This window comes from Trachymyrmex cornetzi, unplaced genomic scaffold (genome assembly GCF_001594075.2).
Source record: "Trachymyrmex cornetzi isolate Tcor2-1 unplaced genomic scaffold, Tcor1.1 scaffold65, whole genome shotgun sequence".
In the NCBI taxonomy this organism is placed as follows: Eukaryota; Metazoa; Arthropoda; class Insecta; order Hymenoptera; family Formicidae; genus Trachymyrmex; species Trachymyrmex cornetzi.
Window position 1 is genome coordinate 551,724 of NW_017299970.1, and position 22,761 is coordinate 574,484.

At 32.9% G+C, this 22,761-nt stretch overlaps 1 protein-coding gene and 2 non-coding genes across 4 annotated transcripts in view; 2 read left to right on the forward strand and 1 right to left on the reverse strand.

The window, feature by feature from the left end:
• Positions 1–22,761, forward strand: part of ec (ubiquitin specific peptidase echinus) — a 68,613-nt gene that overhangs the window by 13,613 nt on the left and 32,239 nt on the right. Inside the window, exon 2 of one of the 2 annotated variants that reach the window (XM_018516847.1) lies at positions 7,344–7,584. In XM_018516847.1, coding sequence (XP_018372349.1) covers positions 7,369–7,584 — 216 coding nt within the window. In that variant the 5' untranslated portion in view covers positions 7,344–7,368. Of the gene's footprint in view, positions 1–7,343; positions 7,585–22,761 lie in introns of those variants that run through there. The other variant, XM_018516848.1, reaches the window with a different exon arrangement.
• TRNAE-CUC (transfer RNA glutamic acid (anticodon CUC)) lies at positions 4,118–4,189 on the reverse strand. The gene has a single exon. It is a non-coding gene; the product is annotated as a tRNA-Glu (tRNA).
• Positions 4,287–4,358, forward strand: TRNAE-CUC (transfer RNA glutamic acid (anticodon CUC)). Its single transcript has one exon. It is a non-coding gene; the product is annotated as a tRNA-Glu (tRNA).

Consider the following 22,761-nt stretch of genomic DNA (forward strand, 5'->3'; position numbering starts at 1 on the left):
GCCATCGAACTGTCAACTAGCATGAAAGTTTATCTGGGGAACTGGTGGTTACATATTTATTTAAATGTGGCACACACCTACCAGACCTTCTGTCACACCTGTTTGACCCGTTTCTCACATAGTTGAGCGGCCGGCCATCAGTCGGAACTATGTCGTGGCAGTGTTCTCTTTCCGTGTTTATCATATAATTAGTTATAATTAGTTTGTCGTAACTTACTATTATACATTCTTTCTACATCTGTATTATTTGCGGTGCAACACGCGAATTAAATCATCGTATTGCATTATGATCTTATCATAAATGAATATTAATTTGTGAGCTAATATATAAGCCTTACTTATTGTTAGCAGATATTTCATACATTACTTATAAACATATAAAATCTGAATCTGTTTTTTTTTTATTAGAATAGGAAGCTGTAAGAAGACGTGTAGTTCGTGTTATGTAAATTTTGTGCTGCGGTGATATCAGAAAAAGATAATTTATTAAGAGTTTGTACGTTTCACCGCAGTCACGTGCTCTTCCAAGTGCTTTGCTCTTGTTGGTTCTCGTGTCAATAGACTCGATGTATTTTATGCATGACCAGTCGGACAAGTTTTTCCTGATAACCGCAAGCGCGATGCCTGAAGCTCGGTAACATTCGATACTTTATATGCAGGTGTATCTTTGAAAAATTGATGCTCGAGGCTGGCGCTTTAATAGCGTAATATAATATAAAATAGTACAAATAATCTTTAAAATTCTTTAAAATTTTATATACACTCTAATAATTTATTGCTTAAAACAAACAGCAAACGCGTGTAACAAACTTGTATCTCAGGCTTTGAATATCTGTTTTTTAATGAATTTTTTAAACGTTTTTAAATGTTTTTATGTAAATAAAATAGTATTATAATATTTTTAAATTGTGACTTTTATTCCATATTTCTAAAAAGTATTTAAATATGTCACATAATTTAAAATATTTAAAAAAATGGCACTGTCCTTTTGATAAAAATATGCACATTGTTTGCTTTACTTTTTGAATTAAAACATAAAGCAGTAAAAGAAAGAATAATTTAATAAAAATATAGAATTTATAACAGTTTTCAAATATATTTGTATCACGCGATCATGTGTGATTTAATGTGTAAACGATGATCGCATGTTACGATCAACGATCGCATGTCAAACACAAAAGTAGCCTTCCGAGAAATTTGGCTGGAGATTACACTAGTAACATACTTTTTCTGAAAAAGGAAATCATCAACAAAAGCGCACCTGTGGATTGCCAAGTAAATTGTAGTAATCGGCGCTTTTGAACTTAGGATCTTTCGGAAGCATAAATAAAGAAAGAGAGATGAATGATCTAAGTCGTTTTGTTTGTGAGAGACTAATTTGGACTACGAACCGATTTGGAAGGTTATTGTTTAATAGGTCAAAAAAATAAATAAAAATTGCGAACATTGAAATTTCAACAATATATCAGTAAATTTTGATAATTTTCAAATATGAATTAATTTTTATAGATCAAGTAAATGAATTAAATAAATTATTTAAACTGATTTAATGTTCTTTTTGACTTAAACTTCTAAATTCGAGATTTGATGGCCGTATTATAGTTTGTATCTCATCGATCACTCAGTTGGCATACAAAATTACGGTAAGACGGTCATTGAATCTGAAAATTCGTAGATTTTTGCGATGAAAAATGACCGGAGAAATCAAAGATTACTGTGTCAATCATGTTTCCGAATAATAAAAACTTTTTCTATTGTCTAAGCTTTAAGTAACTTTCCTAGTTTACACAATACTTTTGTGTTCTGTAAGAATTTTTTATCGCAGTTTTTTACAGGGGAAGGATCTTTGAAACGATTCTTTGTTTTATAGTCGCTTTTCTCGTCCTACATTCCGTATGAAGCTTTTATACCCGTTTCAAGATATGTACATTCTTCTATTTGATCATATGAATCATTCCGCTATCTTTCGATTAACGCACTGGTAATTTTTCCTGCCATTATCTTTAACTGTTTTTACATCCTGCATGTTACAAAGTGAAATTGTCTTGCGGTTATTTACATTTTTTAAATTATTCACTTAGTCCATTATCATTCTCATCGTTTCAGTCATAGGCATTCTCCGCTGTATATCTCTTCATGTGACTTCGTCATGTTCGCACATACGTAAATATAGAGCTATAATAATCGCCGTTTTACAGGAAAGCCGTGCAGATAAACTTGGAACTAACTCACGTTAACTCGCTTCGCACGGTCGCGAGGTACAATGTGATTCATAATTAATTCATAGACGTTTACTAACGAAAATATACATGTGAGATTCATTTGCGATGCAAACTTGACTGCAAAAGCTCTGTTGAAAAGAAAAGTAGTTATACGACGTAGCGAAGTTATACGTGGATATTTCTGTCCATGACGTTTTTAGTAAATAAACTGACGTTTATGTTGCGTAAGCTGTAGATTTGAAATCTTATTAGGCAGACTTCTTTCCATGTATATAATTATCTTATATAACGCTTTAATTATTTCAAATGGCTATTGAAAGAAGAGGTATAGATTCTATAATCCTTCAAAATTATAATAATTCAATGAATCTTTCGCTCAATATAGCCTTTAAATTAATGTCCAGTTTCTGTAAAAGCCATTTTCTCTCTCATTATTTCTCATCTGCATCTGCCGCATAAACCGCGAACCGCACAATCGAAAAGCGAATTACTTCTGCGAGAATGAAGAACGTCCGGTTTTTTTTCCTCGCCGTGACCAACATCGCCAAGGCTTTCTTTCGCAGCGGATTCTGCCAACTTTCTTCTTCCGCAATGTTCATCTATTGTTATTTGCGTCGACTGTGGTTGTTATAGCGGAGACAAGTTTCATGGCATTACGCTCACGACACGTTGCAACGCAATGTATCGTGATAATATGCTGAGAGATCTGTTTCTCGGCGAAATTAGACAGACATATACACATAGCTCTATATATAAAAATTGTGTTGCATAATGATGAGAGAGAATCATTCGGTGTGTGAAAAATCATTGCGTAAGAATTTTCTATGTAGAATCGGTCGATCCAGAGAGAACTCCAGACTTTGTTTTAGCTCATGCAACTTTTATTACATGTGCTGAACTTTTACAACCGTCTGACAATCGCCGAACGGCTCTGTGCGTCAAAGTTTCTGGATTTGGATTGGCAGCGCCGTTTAATTTGCATATTTTTCTTACGAGGGGATGGACATCACGGCGCTTTTATGACGATTTCTTCTCCTCAACATCTTGTGGATGATGTCGCGAATGAAACGTCAACGGAAATAACCACGCGATAGGATAACGTCTAAACTTTATGCCGTAATTCACGACATTCTTCCTTCGTTTTCCATCCTTCTCACGTCATCAAGTAATCTTGCGTACGTCTCTTTATTTTCATGGTTTATTCGTAGATACAAATTATTTCTTCTTCCTTTATTTATTTCTTCACTTTTTAGAAAATTATATACCGTTATCATCGTCACTAAATGTTTGTAAAAAAATTAAGAAGCTGCATGTCTTGGACGTGAAAAAAAGAAGAAATCATCGCAGCGTCGTGGTACGTTTATAAATACGTACGCTTTCGTGCATTTATTATACGAAAAGGTGCGGTTTCATTAGCATTCATAACACGTACGTGAGGGAGACCACTGTCGTTCAGGAAATTTCTCCGTATTTTGGAACCTGCAAAGCATCAAACAACACTCATTATAGTAAGACGAGTTTTAACTTTTACGATTAATAATATTAATATAAAATTCGTAAAAATATAAGATTTAGATAAAACGATTTTTATTTTTATTATTATTTATCATAATTATAATAAGATATACTTAAAATTTGTTATTACACGTTTACTAATTATATCTAGTAGCAATATTGTTATATTTATTATGAATTCTTTATTTTTTCTCTTAGTAATTTTTGTTATCTATTAAATATTTATATTGTGTTATGAACGCACAGAGAAAATATATTATTCTATTGATTTGTTTATTGTAACGTTAACAAATATAGCAAATTAGTATATTTTTAAATAAATTTAGGAAAGAGAATTTAATTTTTATATAACATTATAATAAAAAGCAAAAAATTTAGCATTCCGGTACCGGGAATCGAACCCGAGCCTCCTGGGTGAGAGCCAGGTATCCTAGCCACTAGACCATACCGGATCACGAAGAGACTCCTTCTCTCACAGTTTGACAATGATCCAAAAGCATCATCTCACTTGGACAATGTTACATTCGTGAAGTTGCACGCCGTTTGTAATCCGGTATGGTCTAGTGGCTAGGATACCTGGCTCTCACCCAGGAGGCTCGGGTTCGATTCCCGGTACCGGAATATTTTGCTTTTATTTATCATAAAATTTAGGGCAGTTTTATATTTTACAAGTTTATTAAAAATATATATTTATTATTCTATAATATAATAAAGAGTTAATGAATTACAAAAAACAATGTCACAAATAAAATTGCTTTATTACATCAGATTTTAAAGTTATTTTGAATTTTAGAATAAAAAATCAGCGAAATATTTATAGAGAAAAAGAATGTATGATAAAAAATAATAATTATCAATAAAATAAAAAAAATGGATAAATGTTTAAATTTTATATATATTAATTTCTTATTAGTAAAAAATAAAAAATTATCTTGTAAATAACAAAAACATTTGTTGGTCAAGAATACCGAGCGCAGAAAAACAGGCACCTTTTCACATTTGGCAAGTTTAGTAAGAACGAATATTCAGATTTCAATGTTATAATTTCTCTATGTAATAAAATTTTTTAAAAGTTTTATTAAAAATGGATGAAAAAATGCAATTCTAAAATGGATGATTAAATAAATATGGAAGATGAAAACTTATTTAAATTATTTCTTCGTTAAGTAAAAGAAATTTAAATCAATAAGAAAGTTAAATGGCTGTTTTCACAACGTGAAAAAATAATATTAATCCGACGGAGCGTTCGTGAGCAAACGATGAGCAAACGAATGCAAAAAAATATTCGATTTTTTAATATTGCGTGAAGTTGGCCCCCCAAAGTTTAAATTTCGTATAACTTTTGAACTAAGGGTGAGCAAACGAAAATTCCGGCGAAGCATTCGTGCACTCGTGACACTTTATAAATCAAAGAATTGTTGTGCACAGTCAGTGTATTTAATTTTGCAATTTTAAACGACTTAGGGATGAATATGACTGTTCGCTCCAAGAGGCAAGTGCCTTGAGGGTTGCAGCGCAACCATCAAAAATGCCTGGAAATAGTAGCGCATAAATAGCGCATAAATCATGTGTATTTAATTTTACAAATCGGTTGTTTTTAACGGGTGGGGCTGACTGACTGCCTACTCAGCCCCCCACAAAAAAAATTTTTTTTTTGCTAAACGGAATGAGCGCAAAATATTATATTAATTTCGCATTTGAACTTTGAAGTGGATCTAACATTTTTAGCACAATGTAAGAAGCGGCTATTTATATAAGTTAGATCGTGTCGAATCTTTTTTTACTTATTTAATTGATTAATAATTATAGAATAATATAGGCGTTTTGTATTATTATCAAGAAATTGACATTAAAACTAAAAACTTTAGAAGAATAATTAACGTTAAATTATTGATAACGTAATGTATTCTAGACTCAGCTTTCATTAAGTGTGAAAAATTAGCATTCGATGTCATTATTGATGTTTTCTGGGTGGAGTTATCTAAAATTAGATCCATGCATGACAATAGGCCATTTTAGTATACGATATCATGTAGCAACTTGGAAAGGCGTGAAATCGTATTCTTGGTTACTGTCGCGACTCATGCCGTGTAAATGGAAATTCCTTTTGCGTGCTGTGCCAAGGACAGCAAACGCGGGACGACACATTGAGAGACCAACTAGTCCGGTTTACTCGCAATTTCCACATCAACTGGATATATATATATATATATATATGTATAAATGTCATTCGCCATAAACCCGCAATTTTAGAATGGGTACAGGAAAGTCGCGAAAGCGTACGTTTATGCTTCATTTGTGTTTGTCAACGGAGAGTGACAGATCAATGCAACTGTCAATCATCATTGTGCTCTATTTCCTAGCTCTTGATAGCTTCTATTCCACAATACGACAATTCATATAACGCACCAGTCCTTTAAATTGATGCTTATAGATATTCCGCGATCAGAATTATGTCGTCCGATTATGATAATTTAACATGGCATTATCTAAAATTTTTTATACACTAGAATTAGAATTATCTAAAGCAAGTATTGCAAGTTTTTAGTTTTTATGTTTATAGATTTATATGCTATATACAAAATCAAATTTTCATTTATAGCGTTAATTAAACAATTTATTTAGACATTAAGTTATCTCGATCAATAATAAAAATACACAACTTAAATGATTGTTTTCGAAAAAATCTCAATTATAAACTGCTTAGTTTATAAGTTACTAAAAAAATTACGTTGACTACTTTGCTTTTGAATTTGAAAACGTAGATGTAGCCAGTCACATCTGGTTTTCTTCGTCGACTTCGTAATAAACGCAACACCGAGTACGGTGGGACCTCAATGTCTGTAGAAGAATGTGACCAGAGTATTGTATCTGAAGCCAGTAAACCAAGCCGGCGAGACTGGCGCCAGGCCTGCTCTCAAGCACGTATTCGCTCCGACCACTTTTCTCGGCTCCTCGAAATTAACAGCCGTCCACTCGCTCGTAGTAGCATTTAGCGTAGCGGTTTTCTCTTCTTTTAATTCTTTTTATCCTTCATATATGACTCTTTATAATTTCGCCTTTTTAACACGCGGCGACACTCGAGGCGATGTTTCTCTCCTTCACTTTTGAGCTGATTTCTGGGGTCTCTTTTTTATAAAAATGCAAGAAGGTCATCTGAAACTGAATCAACGAATATACGTGCGTAATCGATTTCTTTAAAGATATAAGTCATAAAATCTTGTATTACATTTCCGTATATGTATAAACTGATTTTTCCGATCTTCCCGCGTAATTATACTTCGTAGTTTCTTCATTAACTTGGTTTTATGAGTTCCCGCAAATGCCATGACTTGAGTACATTGCCATAGTTTAAGGCATGGTAAAGACTTTCTTTCGTGTGCATGATATTGTAACTCAATAATATTTTTTGTTGAACATTGAGAGTATCTTCTCTATCGATACGAAACATTTTATTACTGACAAAAAAAATTATTATATATTTATTTATACATACTTTACTAAAATAAATATATTATTTAAAACGATTGTATGAATTGTATCTAAAAGTTTTACAAGAGATGAGATATTGTTATAAATAAATGTGTTTATTGCAAATGTTTACAGATGACTCTACTTTGATTTATCGAGCATGACGTCTACAATGGGATTGCAGCAGCAAGCTGCATCCCACGACACAGTGGATTTTGCTAGTTACCTTCAATCTACACAATGCCATCAGACGGAAGGACAGGTGCAAGATTGTCAAAAATCACCGCATCGGGAGCACAACAGCAGCTTTACCAGCACGAAAGGCCTACTCAATGGACCCGGGCAGAATAATTGTTTCCTCAACAGTGCCGTACAGGTAAGGAATAACAGCAGTAAAATGCGTTTGAACATTACATCGAATATCGCCGAATCTCATTTTGTTAAATATAATTAGTGAATATTATAAGTGTGTCTTATTGGATTATACCAAAAAAGATGCCTGCGGGAAAGTGCACACAAAGTATAATTAAATATAAAAAACAAATACGTCCATATATCTGTATATATGCGATTCTACGGTATCGCACGTATTTTCTGAAGGTAAACAGGCGCCTTATGTATATGCAACCCGCTGAACGATCGTGTTGTTCGACTTTCTCAACGCAAGTAGGCGCAAACAAGTACGTTATACGCAAAACAATAATCAGATCAATTATAAATCATTCAATTATAGTATAAATTTATGAAATACCAATTAAAACCTGGAAATAAAAGAACTTGTTTAACATTTAACTCTTACGAAGTAATTCTTTATAAAGTTTTTAATATTATGTATGTATGTGTAAGAAAAAACTGTCGCAAAAATAATCTTAAATTTGAAAGCATAAAAATAATTTGTATACAAAGAGATCAACATGTATATTTATACAAATATAAATGCAAGAACTTACCCTTGGCATTCAAAAGATGTTTTGCGCATTGATTGTTCCTTGCTGTTTTCTCGAAGACTTTTACAAGTCTTGTCCGCGATTTATGAATACAATCCATCGCCAAATCTTTCAGCTCGTTGTCCTAAGAGGCCGTCGAAAGTCGAAACGTGCAGTATAAATATTCATGATCGGTAAGTGAAGGGACACATGGAGACTTTTTCCAACCGGATCATGAGACTGCTTTTAACTCTCGTGAATATCTTTCAACATGACTGTAAACTTCTCGCCTTTTAATGGCAAATTTTACAACGCATGCAGTCACGCTACTTCCTCAGTTAGGGACATCGACCACCGGTTCCAAAGTCCAGAGGAAGAGGTCACATTTATTCGTATTACGCATTAAGAGGTGGACCGAGAGTGCCGTATTAAATATGATTTATTGCTTGAATAAATTTGAAGAGATAACTATTTAACTAATTGCTTGTACCGCCATAATGATAGAAAAAAATATCTTCTTCTTGTGTCATTAGGTTTATTTACGATATTAAAAATTTTTTATCTTTTTTTTTAAGAAATAGCAATTTTATGGTACAGACGTACACATACATACATATTTTATGTATTTTATCCGAAGCTAAACACTCACCATGAAAAGAATATCTTCTTCTTTACCGTTAGATTTGTTTACTATATTTTTAAACTATTTTTTATTTACTATATTTGCAAATTTTAATTTTTTTTTCTAAAGAAATAAGTAATTACACACGCATAAGGTAAGAGATATAATTTCAAATATGGTATAATTCTGAACGAAATAAGATTTTCGAAGTTTAAGTTTGATTTTTTTCCATTTGGTATCCTTCTGTACACACACACACCCACACACACCCTTTACACAATGAGAGGATTACTGAACTTAAAAAAAAACTTTAAAAAAAAACTTCGAAAATTGAATTCCAATTTTATTTCGTTCAGAATTGTACCGTATTCGAAATTGTACTACTATATCTTATATATTTTATCTATTTTCTCTTAAAACAATGAATATTGTAAGATCGATTTTATTTATAACAAAAAAAATACGAATGCTAATCTAAAATATATTACATTCTGTAAGTTGGCGAGATCTGATTGTGAAGCACGCGTACTAACTTACGTGACATGTCATACAATGTTTTAAGCGCAAACCGTGCACGCAGCCAGGGTGTGGTAACTGCTTTGTCTCGCGTGTTACGAATAGAAAACAAACGACGTAACAGCGTCGATTTTCCTACTGACCGTATAGTAATAGTTTCACGATATTAATATAATTTGTGATCGGGCCGGTATTTGCGTTACCGTTATTTATTAATTCCGCAATTATATTATGCGTAAAGAGGTTGATGTCATTGATAATTATAGAATCGATGAACAGGTACATGGGATGATGAAATTGTTTATGAAGGATTAATTGCAGAAAGCATGAATCCTTATGAAGGATTTTTATATTGTAATAATTTTTCTCCGCGCAATACTGATACACCGTTTAATTGACTTATAATGTTCCAAAACGAATTGATTAAAGCTAGGATGTGTATCCAGCGATTTGTGCATCATCGGTGCGAGTTTACTGACAAAGCAACGATATAAAACATGTTTTGGTAGGCTATTGAAATGTTTGCTGCTTAACAGACTGTCGAGTGTTTTTGATTTCGTTAAAGTGTCTGATAATCGTTAACGCTCGCGTTATCATTTACGGGTTGCCATCCACGGCTGAATAACGGCTTTAAACGCTTGTGATAAAAATGCATACGTATCTGCGTTCCCATCCCTCTGGTGATAGTCACCAGCTAGCGAAAATAGCGACATAACAGCACGAAGCACGCATCGATAACGTCACCGTGCGAGTGAGAACTATACATACATTCTCGACGTGTGTTTTACGCTGATCATGTTAAACAAGCGACTTCGAGAGTACTATTAATCCTCGATAATATTAGCAGAATACGAATAAATTAATCGATGTAATAACTCGGTAAAAAATTTTTCATGTAGGAACATATATGTATGTATGTATAGATATATAATTAATACAAAATATGTTTATATGCATGTACTCATATCTTATATGTATGTACAGTCTTCTTTCTTTTGTAAAATTATCATTTGATACAGAAGAAATAATAATAATAATAATAATGAAGAAATAATAATTAAAATATACATAATAATTTACATATATAATCATATATACGAGCATTTTTTCTAATTTTTTCAAACTTAACTTTTCGTAAAAGAAACAATGCGAAAATTATCCTTTTATTAATTATTCTTTGTTTTCTCATTATTAAATTATTGTTTTTCTACCAAACAGTAGTTTTACAAAAAAAAGAAGAACATATATAGGCATATATCGATATATTTTTAATTATATATGTTTGTATACGTTTTTATATGAACATTTTTTTATTGTTTATAAGATAATCGATAGAATTTTCATTTTACAATAAAAATTTACAATAAATAATTCTAACTGTTTTAACATTTTAATATAAAAAATTTAATATTGTTATGATGAAAGACTTAATTTTTGTAGATTTGTTTTGTTTTTCTGTAGCTGCGTATCCTCGTATTTTACGAATTACGATAGATTTTACGAAATGTTTCTATCGCATTGCAAGACGGTCAACGTTTTGCGGTGCACGTTCATAAAAATCTTCGACCTCTCGAAGAAGCGGGGAAGCGTTTCATCGTTGTACGATCACGATTGGTTCGTTCGACGGAATGCACGGTAAAGCATTGATGATTACCAGAAGGAAATCGCGGGTTACGAGTACTCAAAGATCTTCGGGGAGTAGGTTTAAAGTTCTTTTACGAGTTTTAGATCGCGTGCGAGGCATTGATCCGCGTTTTCTTGTGGATACTCCATTTTGTGCAAATCGAAATGTGGCTCAATTGTATTTTTATTTATTTAACAATATGTAACATTTAGGGGAATATAATCACTAAATATTATTTTTACCTCTTAATAGAATTTACAGATAGATAAAATTAATTCTGATCGAAGAATTTTGATAAATTAAAATACTGTTTAATTTGTAACATAATATTAAAATTATATAAAGTAAACAAAATAATGATAACTGTTTTATTTGTGGATATACTTTTTCTTGCTGTTAATCTGATGACAATTGTCTTGCCGTTACAAATGTGTTATGAAAAGAAGTGGTATGGGAATTCTTTCTAGCTGTTTACCTAGATTACCGTACATAACGGTGCTACAATGTCCAAGACTTATTTTGTTACTCATGTACTGATTTATGTGTATTGGCATATTTGCTAAAAAATTTGAGAGACTTTTTAAAAAGCAATTGCTTTATTTACATTAAATATTTTATAAGTATTTTTCTGAACTACTTTATAAAAGTTTGTAAGAGCTCCAAATATGAGATGCATATGCATCTTAAATGCATCACTGAGAGTTAATACTGATCGTATACTATATGCGTGTAATAGTAATGGCATACGTAACCTATTATTACTTTTATAACACCTGTCATGGAACAACTCTTCGATTCGAACAAAACTTCCGGAAGCAATTAAGCTATTCGTGTATTTGGGGTTGCACTCGTTTGTGCCGATGAATCGATTAATGCCATCTGTCTTGACGTATAAAATACATGCTGTAAAATATGTATTATTTTTTAATTTCAATTTATCAATAATTTTTAAATATTTTGACATTTTACTAAAAGAACTTTTTCGTATTCAATCAAATTTTCTTTTTAATTTATATAACTGATTTAAATTCGACAGATTATTTAAGCTGATCTTTGCCAGTGTAATTAGATATAATGATAGAAATTGTGTCATGTAATTAATACAAAGCTTTTTTGTTATGCTTCTGTTTCCGGACAATCCTATGCCATCGTCCTCGCGTTCGTGCTTTCTGCACCCACGCCAACTCATTGTCAGTCGAGGTTCAAGGTTTCTCTCGGTCGCCCTCATAAAGAGGCGTAGCTTTCATTCTCACCGCCAACAATAATCGCAAGAAAGCAGCATCTCTCAATACGCCTGCCATTTATCGACACTCCTGCCTCTTCATGCGAAACGAAGAGTTACCTTACTCACGTTCGTACGCACATCATTGCGTTAATTAGTTCTTATCTGGTTAGATGAGCTTCCCGTTGTTTGAGACAACGTAAAAGAATGGAAAGCAACTCGTAATGTCTTTCAAACGCAAACATTTAACATTTAGCATTTTACATTGCATTCTACAATTGTTCTCATGTGTAACGGACAATGTAGCTTTCTCCTTTACTATTTGTCATTTTAATGTCACTGGCTGTGCTTCTGTTTTACGACACATTTCCGTATTCGATGATCTGGTTTCTCCATTATAACTATACAGTGCTTCTGTTTTACGTGATTTCCCGTATTTGATGATCTTGTTTCTTCGTTATCCATTATAAGGATATAACGTTATTACATGTTATATATGTACAATCCAAACCTCACACCTATACATAATTAAAGCTTATGTTGTCTTAGATTTTCATGTAAAAAACTTTTAAACAAAATATTTATTACCTATATGAGTCATTTGTCCACTATTTGGAATCTTTAAGGATTTTTCTCGGCTGGGTGAATCAGACTTCCTGTCTGAGTTCCGTCGAAAAAGGAAGCATCGAAACCTACGTGGTAATATAATTATTAAAGTCACGTGTGAATTATATTATAATTTGATGTTTTTTAAGGAATTCTTTTTTCATTTCACATATTAGATACTCGTATTTCATGATATGCTCTAAATAGCGCGATGATTGACCATAAGATACCATTCGAAGAAGCATACTTTGAAGCAAAAACGTTGCTGTTACCTAAGACGAAAAAAGCCGTATCTTCCAGCTGCCGATCGATGTACACCTGACCCGATCTGCCCTTAGGATTTAGCTTTGCGATTGGTAGAGCGAAGATATAGGATACCAACACGTGCCATCCTTGCTGTCGGGATACAGCTGTTTTGCGATTCGCGTGATGACGCAGATGTACGCATCGTGGTGTCAATTTAGGGAGATTACTTACAGAAAATGATCGAAACAGGAATTTAGCAACTTGCTTGATCGTTTGTGCACCAACTATTTTATATTTGACAATTTCATTTTATCTTCATTAACTGTCCCTTTGCGATTTTTATCTTGATCGATATAGATTTAAGTGATGCAATTTTAACGAGATTTTACCTTCGTGTTTCGCTTCTTTTTTTATGGTAAAAGGGAATTAAACTTAATTGCGTCTGCAAAATAAGTCGTCGTAACGAAGAAACAGGAGTGCCCGAAGGTCCCGTGATGTCACAAGTCGCTGGCCCATGAATCCGGGACTCGTTTCGGTGACAATAGAGTAAAACACAGCGCATGTTTGTATCGAGGGCGCACACAAGTAGAGCTCGACCCTTGAGGGAGCACACGCGTGGCTAATGGCGGATGGAACCTGCTACGCGATTCTGACAGCAGGTGTCTGGGAAGCGACTTCTCTGACTCATCGCCAGGTGATATCTGCCCGATGCAGGAAGGAAGGAACCGGAAACTCACCCGCAGAAGGCGCAAACTGCTTCTTTCGCTTTTCTTCATGAACGAAAGCAAAGTTCGTTATTGCTCGTCTCCGTTGCAGCTTTGATTTCGTGATCAAGAGACCGTGTCGTTACTTCGCGTATCCTTCAAACTTCATCCGTTTCGCTACGGCTTATTAACTTTACCTTGCCGTAGCTGATGTCGCTGTAGACGGATCTAATACTCGATTACTTGGTTATTCAATGTTTATTATTATATAGCTCGCTACTACGTCGCGTTAAGTAAACGGTAGCAAAAGTTATATCAATACTATTAGTTGTAGAATGTCTAATCAAAATAATGTAAAAAATATTAAAACAATTTTTGCAATAATACAAGATAAAATGGAAAAAACGAACAAGTAAAAATACCAAAATATAAATGTGTAGTTTATATACATATGTTTAATTTTTTTTATAGTATCCTTCTATGTGAAGAATAAAATACTTTGACTGAAGGATTGAATTTAGTTTAGTTGTTTTATATAATTATATATTAGAATTTAAAAGACGTAAAACTAGTTTGAAAATATAATTTCCGTTTTATTAACTTTTGACATTAGTTCTCCATAAATTTTCTTTTTATCATTATTAACTACTTTATTTTCGAGTTTTACATCCGTTTACATATTTAACACGAATTTAATTAATGATTTGCACAACACGAGAGAATAGTATAATAATTATATTCCATATCATATATGCTATCGATATGGAATGTCTCCAGACAGCTTTCAATCGTGACTGAGTCTGCGAAATCGTAACGTCGTACATGTCGTAAACCACGGTTACACAACGGTTGCTCATTCGAGGAAGACGAGAAGGAATAACAAGAGGAAGAAATGGAGGAGAATATGAAACAGGCGATGGTAGGGATTAGAACGAGGTAAAGTCGGCCCAGAACAAGAACAGAAAAGGGAGTCGTGTCTAAGAACCACGTGTGGGAAAAGTCTGCGATGCGAGACTGAGAAACGCGTGCATTTGATCGTAAGTTCACACGTGCATGCGTGTGCTGTCTTACTCCCACATGCATGCATGCACGTGTAAAAGTGCGCGCAAATGTGTCTCGACCACCTACGCGCGTTAGTGCGTATACGCGACTTTTCTTTTCACTCACGAAACCCGCACTCCGTGACACATCGTCGTGTTCGTCAGATAGCATATGGAAATTCGCACTTAGTTGCAGGAAGCATGAATAAATTAGCCGTTGATTTTTTAAATTTCCACGAAACGAATTATGCTTTCAATGAACTCGTACTCTTTTACATTTCTAGAAGAAAAATACTTGAAAGTAAAGTCTAAACAGTTCGTAAGGAAGGCATAAAATTGTTAATTTATTATTTAGCTCTAATTACTTTTTATTATTAACTTTGGAAGTCAAATTGCTAGATAATAATATACAGAAAATATTTTGTAACTTTTAACGAAACAATTTAAGGATCTTTTTAGTCATAACGCTTGGTCTACTTTGTTAATTTGGGCCATCTCGTGGCAAGATTTATCTAAGTTCCTATCTTTATACCCGAGTGACTTCTTTAATGTGGATCAGCCTGTGAAATCTAACGCTTTTGATGCTTCGAAACGTTCACCCGTTAGTATGTCTGTACAGTCTAGATTTTAGTGGACCAGAACCATCTCGCTCATCTCAAGTTCTGGGAATTGAATCTTGTCTGGATAAAAGTCGTATCGCTCGCGCACATTTCACCTAACATTAATGATAAGCTTTCTCATGATAAACTTTAATGCTTTCATTACAGTTTACAGTAACTCTCAAAACTATTTTGTTAATTAAAAATATATTAACTGTACATACTATTTCTTTGACTTTTTCTGGAGATCTAGTTTAAAATATTATGTAAATAACAGCTGAGTTTACTTTTTGTTAAAATTGCACGGGTATGACCGGTTCCGAGAGAGGACCGGTTCCGTTTACATTTTTAACACGGATTTAATTAATGATTTGCACAACACAAGAGAATAGTATAATAAGCTTCGCTTTTTAATGTCCCGTTAGTGATGACGAAAGGTGCAAGCGTTGCATGTTCATTTCACGCGCGACCCAGTTCCGTTGTTGAACGCTATTGGGATCATAATCTGCTTGCTCGAACAATAAATGACGGAATCATACGTCGAGAGATCATGTCACATCATCGTACATAATAGTCACTTGAGAAATTACCGTTTAATCTACTCGCGATTTATATAATCTTGAGAAATTTGCTCTAGCGTAACACTATTGCTTTTTACCTCTGGTACTATCAGTGACATCACCGTTTACTCCCACATCGTCCACAATCTCGATCATCGCGTTTCCATGAGTGGTTGTCTAGATTAGTTCTAGAAGAAACTGCGATAATGCGTGCGTGACGTGACTCACGATTCGATATCCTTAAAGGGTACTCCGCACCGCTTTTTGGTATCATCGATAGATCGGAAGTCCAATTCAAGCGGATATACCGGAAACAGTAGGCTGTAATTTTTGCTGTGAAAAAACTCTGCCTACAAGGAACTGTTATCGCTTCTCTAATAATAAACCAACAAACCTGTCCGTGCGGCAGTAGCGCGTTTACGCGGAATTTTAACGTTTTAAACGGGAGCATTGTGGGCGCGGTCGCGTATTAGAGTGCAGTAGCACTGTAGAAGTGAAAAAAAAAAGAGAGAAAGAAAGAGCAAGAGTGCAACCGGCGCGGCGGTTAACTACCGTTGATAGGTGCCCGGTTATCTGTTCTTGCGGTTCTTCTAGCTGCACGGCAATTCGATGCATTCCTGCATTTTATGGCATCGATAGCAAAGCACGCAAATGGAAGACATTTCCTTTTATTTTCTATTGATCATTCTTTTCCCGCGTTTCTTTTTACCGACAGGACGATTAAGCAATTTTCTCCCCTGGATGAAATTTCCTTATGTTAGATCATACGCATCCTGCGTACGATCATTTCCCGATTCTTGTTTGTAATGGATTACTATTATGGAATCGCTACCAATTATCGTGCCGTCGAAATTGTTCCGTATTTAGTTTTATCAATGAAAATATCATACTTACGCTACATGGTGTGTGTATACTGAAAATCTTCTTTAATTGAATCAACTCATCTATTGTTTGGACATGAGCAAACAAATTCTTGGTTATGATAAATTACAAATTGACAAAAAACTAATAAGTTTTTATAGACTCCTTTAATTAAAACAATTAATAAAACCAAAAAATATGTATTACAGGCAATAGGAGTCTTGGTCAAATTCTTGGTTGATTCAACTAAATGGAATTCTAGAAGATGATACTCATAAATAATGATTCCTTGACGCTGTACGCAACAATTATAAATAAACTTGCATTGGAGAAAAGACAACGCATCCGCAGAATGCAAAGAATCTTGTAGAAAATTACCAATGTTTCGATGTTTTTCTACCATGGAACGTAACGTACTAATGATAATGATTCGGAAAGCTCTTCTTATCCTGAGCTCGTGCCGGCCATTTCGCGCGAGTAATTCGTTTCGAAGAAGCCCTGCGGAGAAGACGTTGCTCGTAACATCGTAAAATATGCAGTTAATGTGCACAAAGTGCCTCCCAATTTCTTTGTGACTAAACTGATGTCCAGGCTTCCCCTAGGTTTTTCTTTCCGCTGGAGTGTTACCTTTGTGTTTCCACAAAACGCGCAGGCAATTTAAATCTGGACGATCTCTGAGAACAGTGATAACTTAAAGAGAATCAAAACATGATTATAATGTAACCTGTATTTAATATAATTCATTACTTAAATTTTTATATATTAAAAAAGAATTTTCTTTTATATTTTTGGTATTTCAAATTCGAATTTAATATATATATTTATTATTATTATTATTTATAATCTTGTTTATTGTAATTCTTGTAAAATTTTCTTCGTAATAACTTTTAAAGCTGTAGGAAAAAAAATTTAAAGAAGGGGGGTCGTTTATTTTTAATTTCTTTTACGAATCTTTGTTTCAGATCTCTTAAAACTGTTTTATAATTATTAAATATCTCAATTTGCTGGATTGTGTTAGAATCAACATTTTATTATTTAACAAGAAAGCATAAGAAAGTGATTTTTTCTAATTTTAATAAACTTTAATATATTTTATTCTGCACCAAAATAAGTAATACGTTTTTTTTATATGTACCCATACGAACTTTTAGGCAGTGTAACAATCAATTGGTTAGTATCTTTTAAAGCTAATATCATTAAAACGATAAGAGATGAAATAAAGTTGAATAATCTTTCAAAAATATGTTAAAATATTATGGTAAAAAATTTTTGTTTATAAAAAATACAAAATTAAAAGTAATTATTTATTTGTTTTATTATAAAGTACCCTTAAATTAATTTATTAAAAAAATTTTTTTTATTTTTTATAGTTTTAACGATATTCACTTTGAAGAAAAAAATTTCTTTAAAGGAGTATTTCCTCTTAAAAGTGCGCATGAGTACATATTAAAACATACCTGTTCTACATTTTAGTATAATATATTAAAAGCTAATTAAAATCGGAGGCGGACATTTCTTTACGTTGCCTTGTAAGATATACTATATTGATACTAATTAAAAATTAATGAAAATGCTATACTACATCAGAGTATTAACTCCTTCGCACAAAGGAGATGCGCATTAAAGGGAAGAAAAGGAAGTAGGCAATGGCAGCAAATACAGGAGCATGTTTCGTTCTTAGTCTACTAGGAGAGGCTCGTGGGCAGACAAACACGCGTTCGTACGAGACATTCTCGTGGGAATCCTCATGCTGAGAATCGTTAGTGCTGAATTAACGGCGGACAGGTAATCATCATCGTTGTAATTTTGTTGCTCTCACGACTCGACGCAACACGCCGTCGCTTCGCTATTACTGACGATTTGGTAAGGTAATGTAACGCGATAATGCACCGTGATAATATCGTCACTAACAAGGTTTGTGCCGGATCATCATCATTTTTATACGTTCTAACATTATCACGCTATCGGTGACAGAAATCAAGACGTCTATATAGCTCTAATTCTCGTATCATATTGTATAATAGTCAGTTATAATCGCTTAATGTTTTAATGTAAACTTTATTGTTTGATTTCATAACAATGGAGATCACAATTGACAATTTTATTAAGAGATATGCAGCGTGCATACAACTTTATTTATGAAGATACGTTCCACTAACATAGGAGATACGCTGTTATCAATTAATCAAGAATAAAGCTAGTATTGTGGACACGGTAGTTGCCTCACGTGGGAGTAATCGTCTCGAAGAAGTCTGAAGTCTTTAACCCGATCCTTGAGAATTGCTTCCTTCGATTCAGCAATGAGTCATTGCAGTAACACAATGATCCCTGATTTTCCACCTAGTTTGTATAACTATTCTTAGTCATAATGCAATTTAATTTAATGAGAAATTAAAGATCAATAAAGAATGAACTATTTTTTAAACCTTTTTTATTGATACAATCGATAGAAAAGGGATACGCTACATATAATTTATAAAAGGCTATAAGAATTATAATAGAAGAATAGAAAGCTTTCTTAATTACTTAGGCGATTTTTATTTATTTACTTACGAAAAATTTACACTTTTTGATTAAAGAAAAGATGAATAATAACTTGTAAACGAGATAACCTCGCTTTTAATTAAAGCTAGAAGGGAGTTTTTCTTACGTGATGAGGTAACTAAAGAGAATGCAAAAGCGAGAATGTAAACGTACGAAGGAAGAGGCAGTAAAATAAAAAACGAAAGTGACGCCGCAGACTTTTTATGATAAATAATTCAATTAAAATGTAGAATAAATAGCTATTAATTTCGTAAGCACAGAACTCGAGTCTCACGTTCTCCAGTCATAATTATTTATCAAATGTTGATAAGTTAGTATTTTTACATTTTACAATCAGTAAGTAGTGCGTCATTAATTAAGATTATAATAATTATTCAAATGTAGAAAATGAAATTATCGGTATGCAATCTTTTCATAACTGTGCTATATGATTAAACCGCGAAGCGGCGTATTATGCCAAGCAAAAGAAAAATCAAAGTATCCAGTGGGGTATCATGATTCCACGTACATTACACTTTACACCGTATCAGAGCCAATCGGAGTATACGCCGGAGACCCCGATATTATTAAGACACACTTGAGACGCCAGGTCCCACGTGGCTCAGCCACCGTGACCACGTGGTAGGCAATGGTATAGTAAAATGCCCACGAGATAGGAAAGATGGTGGTTGAATGGGAGACTAAGTCGAAAGGGGCAGGAAAGTGTGGAGGTCAGGTTAAACCGGAAGCCGCCACCGGAACAGCTTCTACTTTGTAGGTTCACATGGCCGACGTTCACCCGCAGAGGTCAAGATAATTTTCTCGTGTCAGTGCAAATGCTCGCATCAGATAAAAGGGAGTTTTACGTCAATGCCTATTGTTTCTCTTTTTCAAGCACCAAATTCGCTCCTGTTATTTATGATATTCGATTCATCTTAATAGATTTTTAGACTAGTTTGAGTTTCTAGTATTATATTCTAATAAATAAAAAATTTTTATGTTTTTAATTATTGTAAATTTAAATAATTTTTGTTCTGTAAAAAGAAGGACACTAACTTAACTATATTTATGATATAGTTAATTTGAAAGCCTCTCTTTTTAAACACATTTATTGTGCTGGAAATATATCTACGTAAAAATAAGAAAATAAAATTTAAAAGATGCAAATCCAAACTTAAGAGAGAATCGTGAGTATCTTTTAGCATTTGTGAATAAATCTTTGTCGCGATTTATTGGATGAAGAACCGTACTTTGAATGAATATGTCAGAGATAGTCATAGTAGTATACGAATATGTGCTAATAAATTAAAACGATAAACCTAAGTATATGCTGAGAAAAAAATGCTGTTGATTCAATTAAAGTCTATATTACGGGCTGTCACTAACATAAGTGATTAATTCATACGTATATTTTATTGACATAAAGGCTTGATTATTGAAATAATAATTTATGCCTTTATGTCAATAAAAATATACATGAATTAATCACTTATGTTAGTGACAGCCCGAAATATAGACTTTAATTGAATCAACAGTATTTTTTTCTCAGTGTACGTATTAGGATTCAAGACTATAATTTGTGACAAAAATGGATTATCGAACTAAATTGGATAGTGCATTGGTTGAATTTATTGTGAAAGATAACTTTGAATTTGTATGATTAAATAATTTAAAGCTATACAATAATAATAACTTTGAAGAAATATATTTATATATAGTTTCAAAGCTAATTAATAGTGTATTTAGACTCATTATTAATAAAATCAAGTCAATATGTTATAAATAATATATTGTTCAAGATGTTTATTGTTCAGGATATTTAATAAAACTTAATGTAATAATATCGATTTATTTGATTCAGTCTCGTTCCGACAGTTAAGTACGATATGTCGTGAGAAATATACTGCCAAATTCATAATTTCTAAGGGTAATGATCTGTAGAAAATTATTACGACGGATGGAAACATATCCACTATTACTCTTGTGAAATTAATATAGACAAAAAAATTTTTAAACGTTTATAATTCACACGCAAAATATCTCGATAATTTTTTAACCAATTTTAATCTTTTTTATTTTTATAAAAAGAATAGATTCATTTTTAAAATACTTATAAATTAATCTTTGTAAACTGGAGACCTTATTTGGGATAACACTTTTATTTTGTAAACTATATACTTACCAATTTTCATGAAATTTGCTTACAGGATAATTTGTTAATATCTTATTCGTATTTAAGGTTAAAATGAAAGAATTTAAAATGGTTGATTCAGTATAGTGAACAAAATTTAGAAAAATAATTTGAATATCATAAAACTCAGTTTTAAGAATGTTTTATTGTTAAGTAACATCAAATTTTCAGTTTTGCTTTGTTTGAAACTCATTACTGCTACGCAAATAGTTGATATTAGCTTTCTAAACTGACTTTCAAACTTTGATTATGAGTTCTATAATACTAGATCCTCTTTCATTACTACCCTTTTGAAATTCGACATTTTCAGACTACATTCAAATTCAGCGATATCAAGAACTAAAACTGAACTTTATGCGCTATAATAAGAATATTTCTTTTAAATTTAAATTAAAAAATTCTCAGGTCAAAATCAAATTTATCGATCCCGAGAATCCTTAGAAAAAACAAGGGTATTCTTGTTTTAAGTTTTGTTACAAAACTTTCCAAAACATTAAAGTAATTGTCTTATTTCGTTTTGGAGCAGATTAATTAATTTCTATAATGGTAAATGACCGGAAATTATTTGGTCGCTAAGATTGTCGAAGATATGTATTTTTAAGTATGTATATGTAACAGCCTGGAGAAAATGGATTGTCAAGATGGAGCTATCTAAGACTCGATGATGTTGATTTAAATGCCTCGTGGCGTGCTGACAGTGACAGGTGTACGTATTTGAAGATTTTATAGCTATTTTATATGCCGGCGGGTATATTCTCTGCATTAGTAAGTAGTCCAAAGGAAAGAATCTCGATATCGATAAGCGAATGTTAGTTGTAGAACGCAAAAGTATGCGAGCCACACCTCGTACGTGTAAACAATGCGTGATAATCGGAAATCGTTGCAACGTTGCAATCGTTAGATACCTATGTATTATATTCTTAATAGCAGAAGTTTTAAAAAAATATAATAAATTCGAGCTATATTACAGTTATCTTTCTATTTGTCATACTATATTAAATGAATGTTCTATATTCCAAGTCTCTGGATAGTTTAGATTTTTCAATGACTTTTCTATCTCTTAAAGGAGAAATTGAATTGGTCTTATCGAAGAAGAAACAGCGGAACGATAACAGTGTTGATACTTTTCAATATCTATAGCAATGTTACAAGTTTTCAAGCTTAAATTTAGATACGTATTATGTTACAAATATATACATATAGATATAATCTTAATAAAAACAATCTCTTGTGATACGTGACTCGATATCGAGACGCGCACGTGCTCTTGCGCTCGTATACGTCGTGCATGAGTAATATTGAGGTACCAGCTG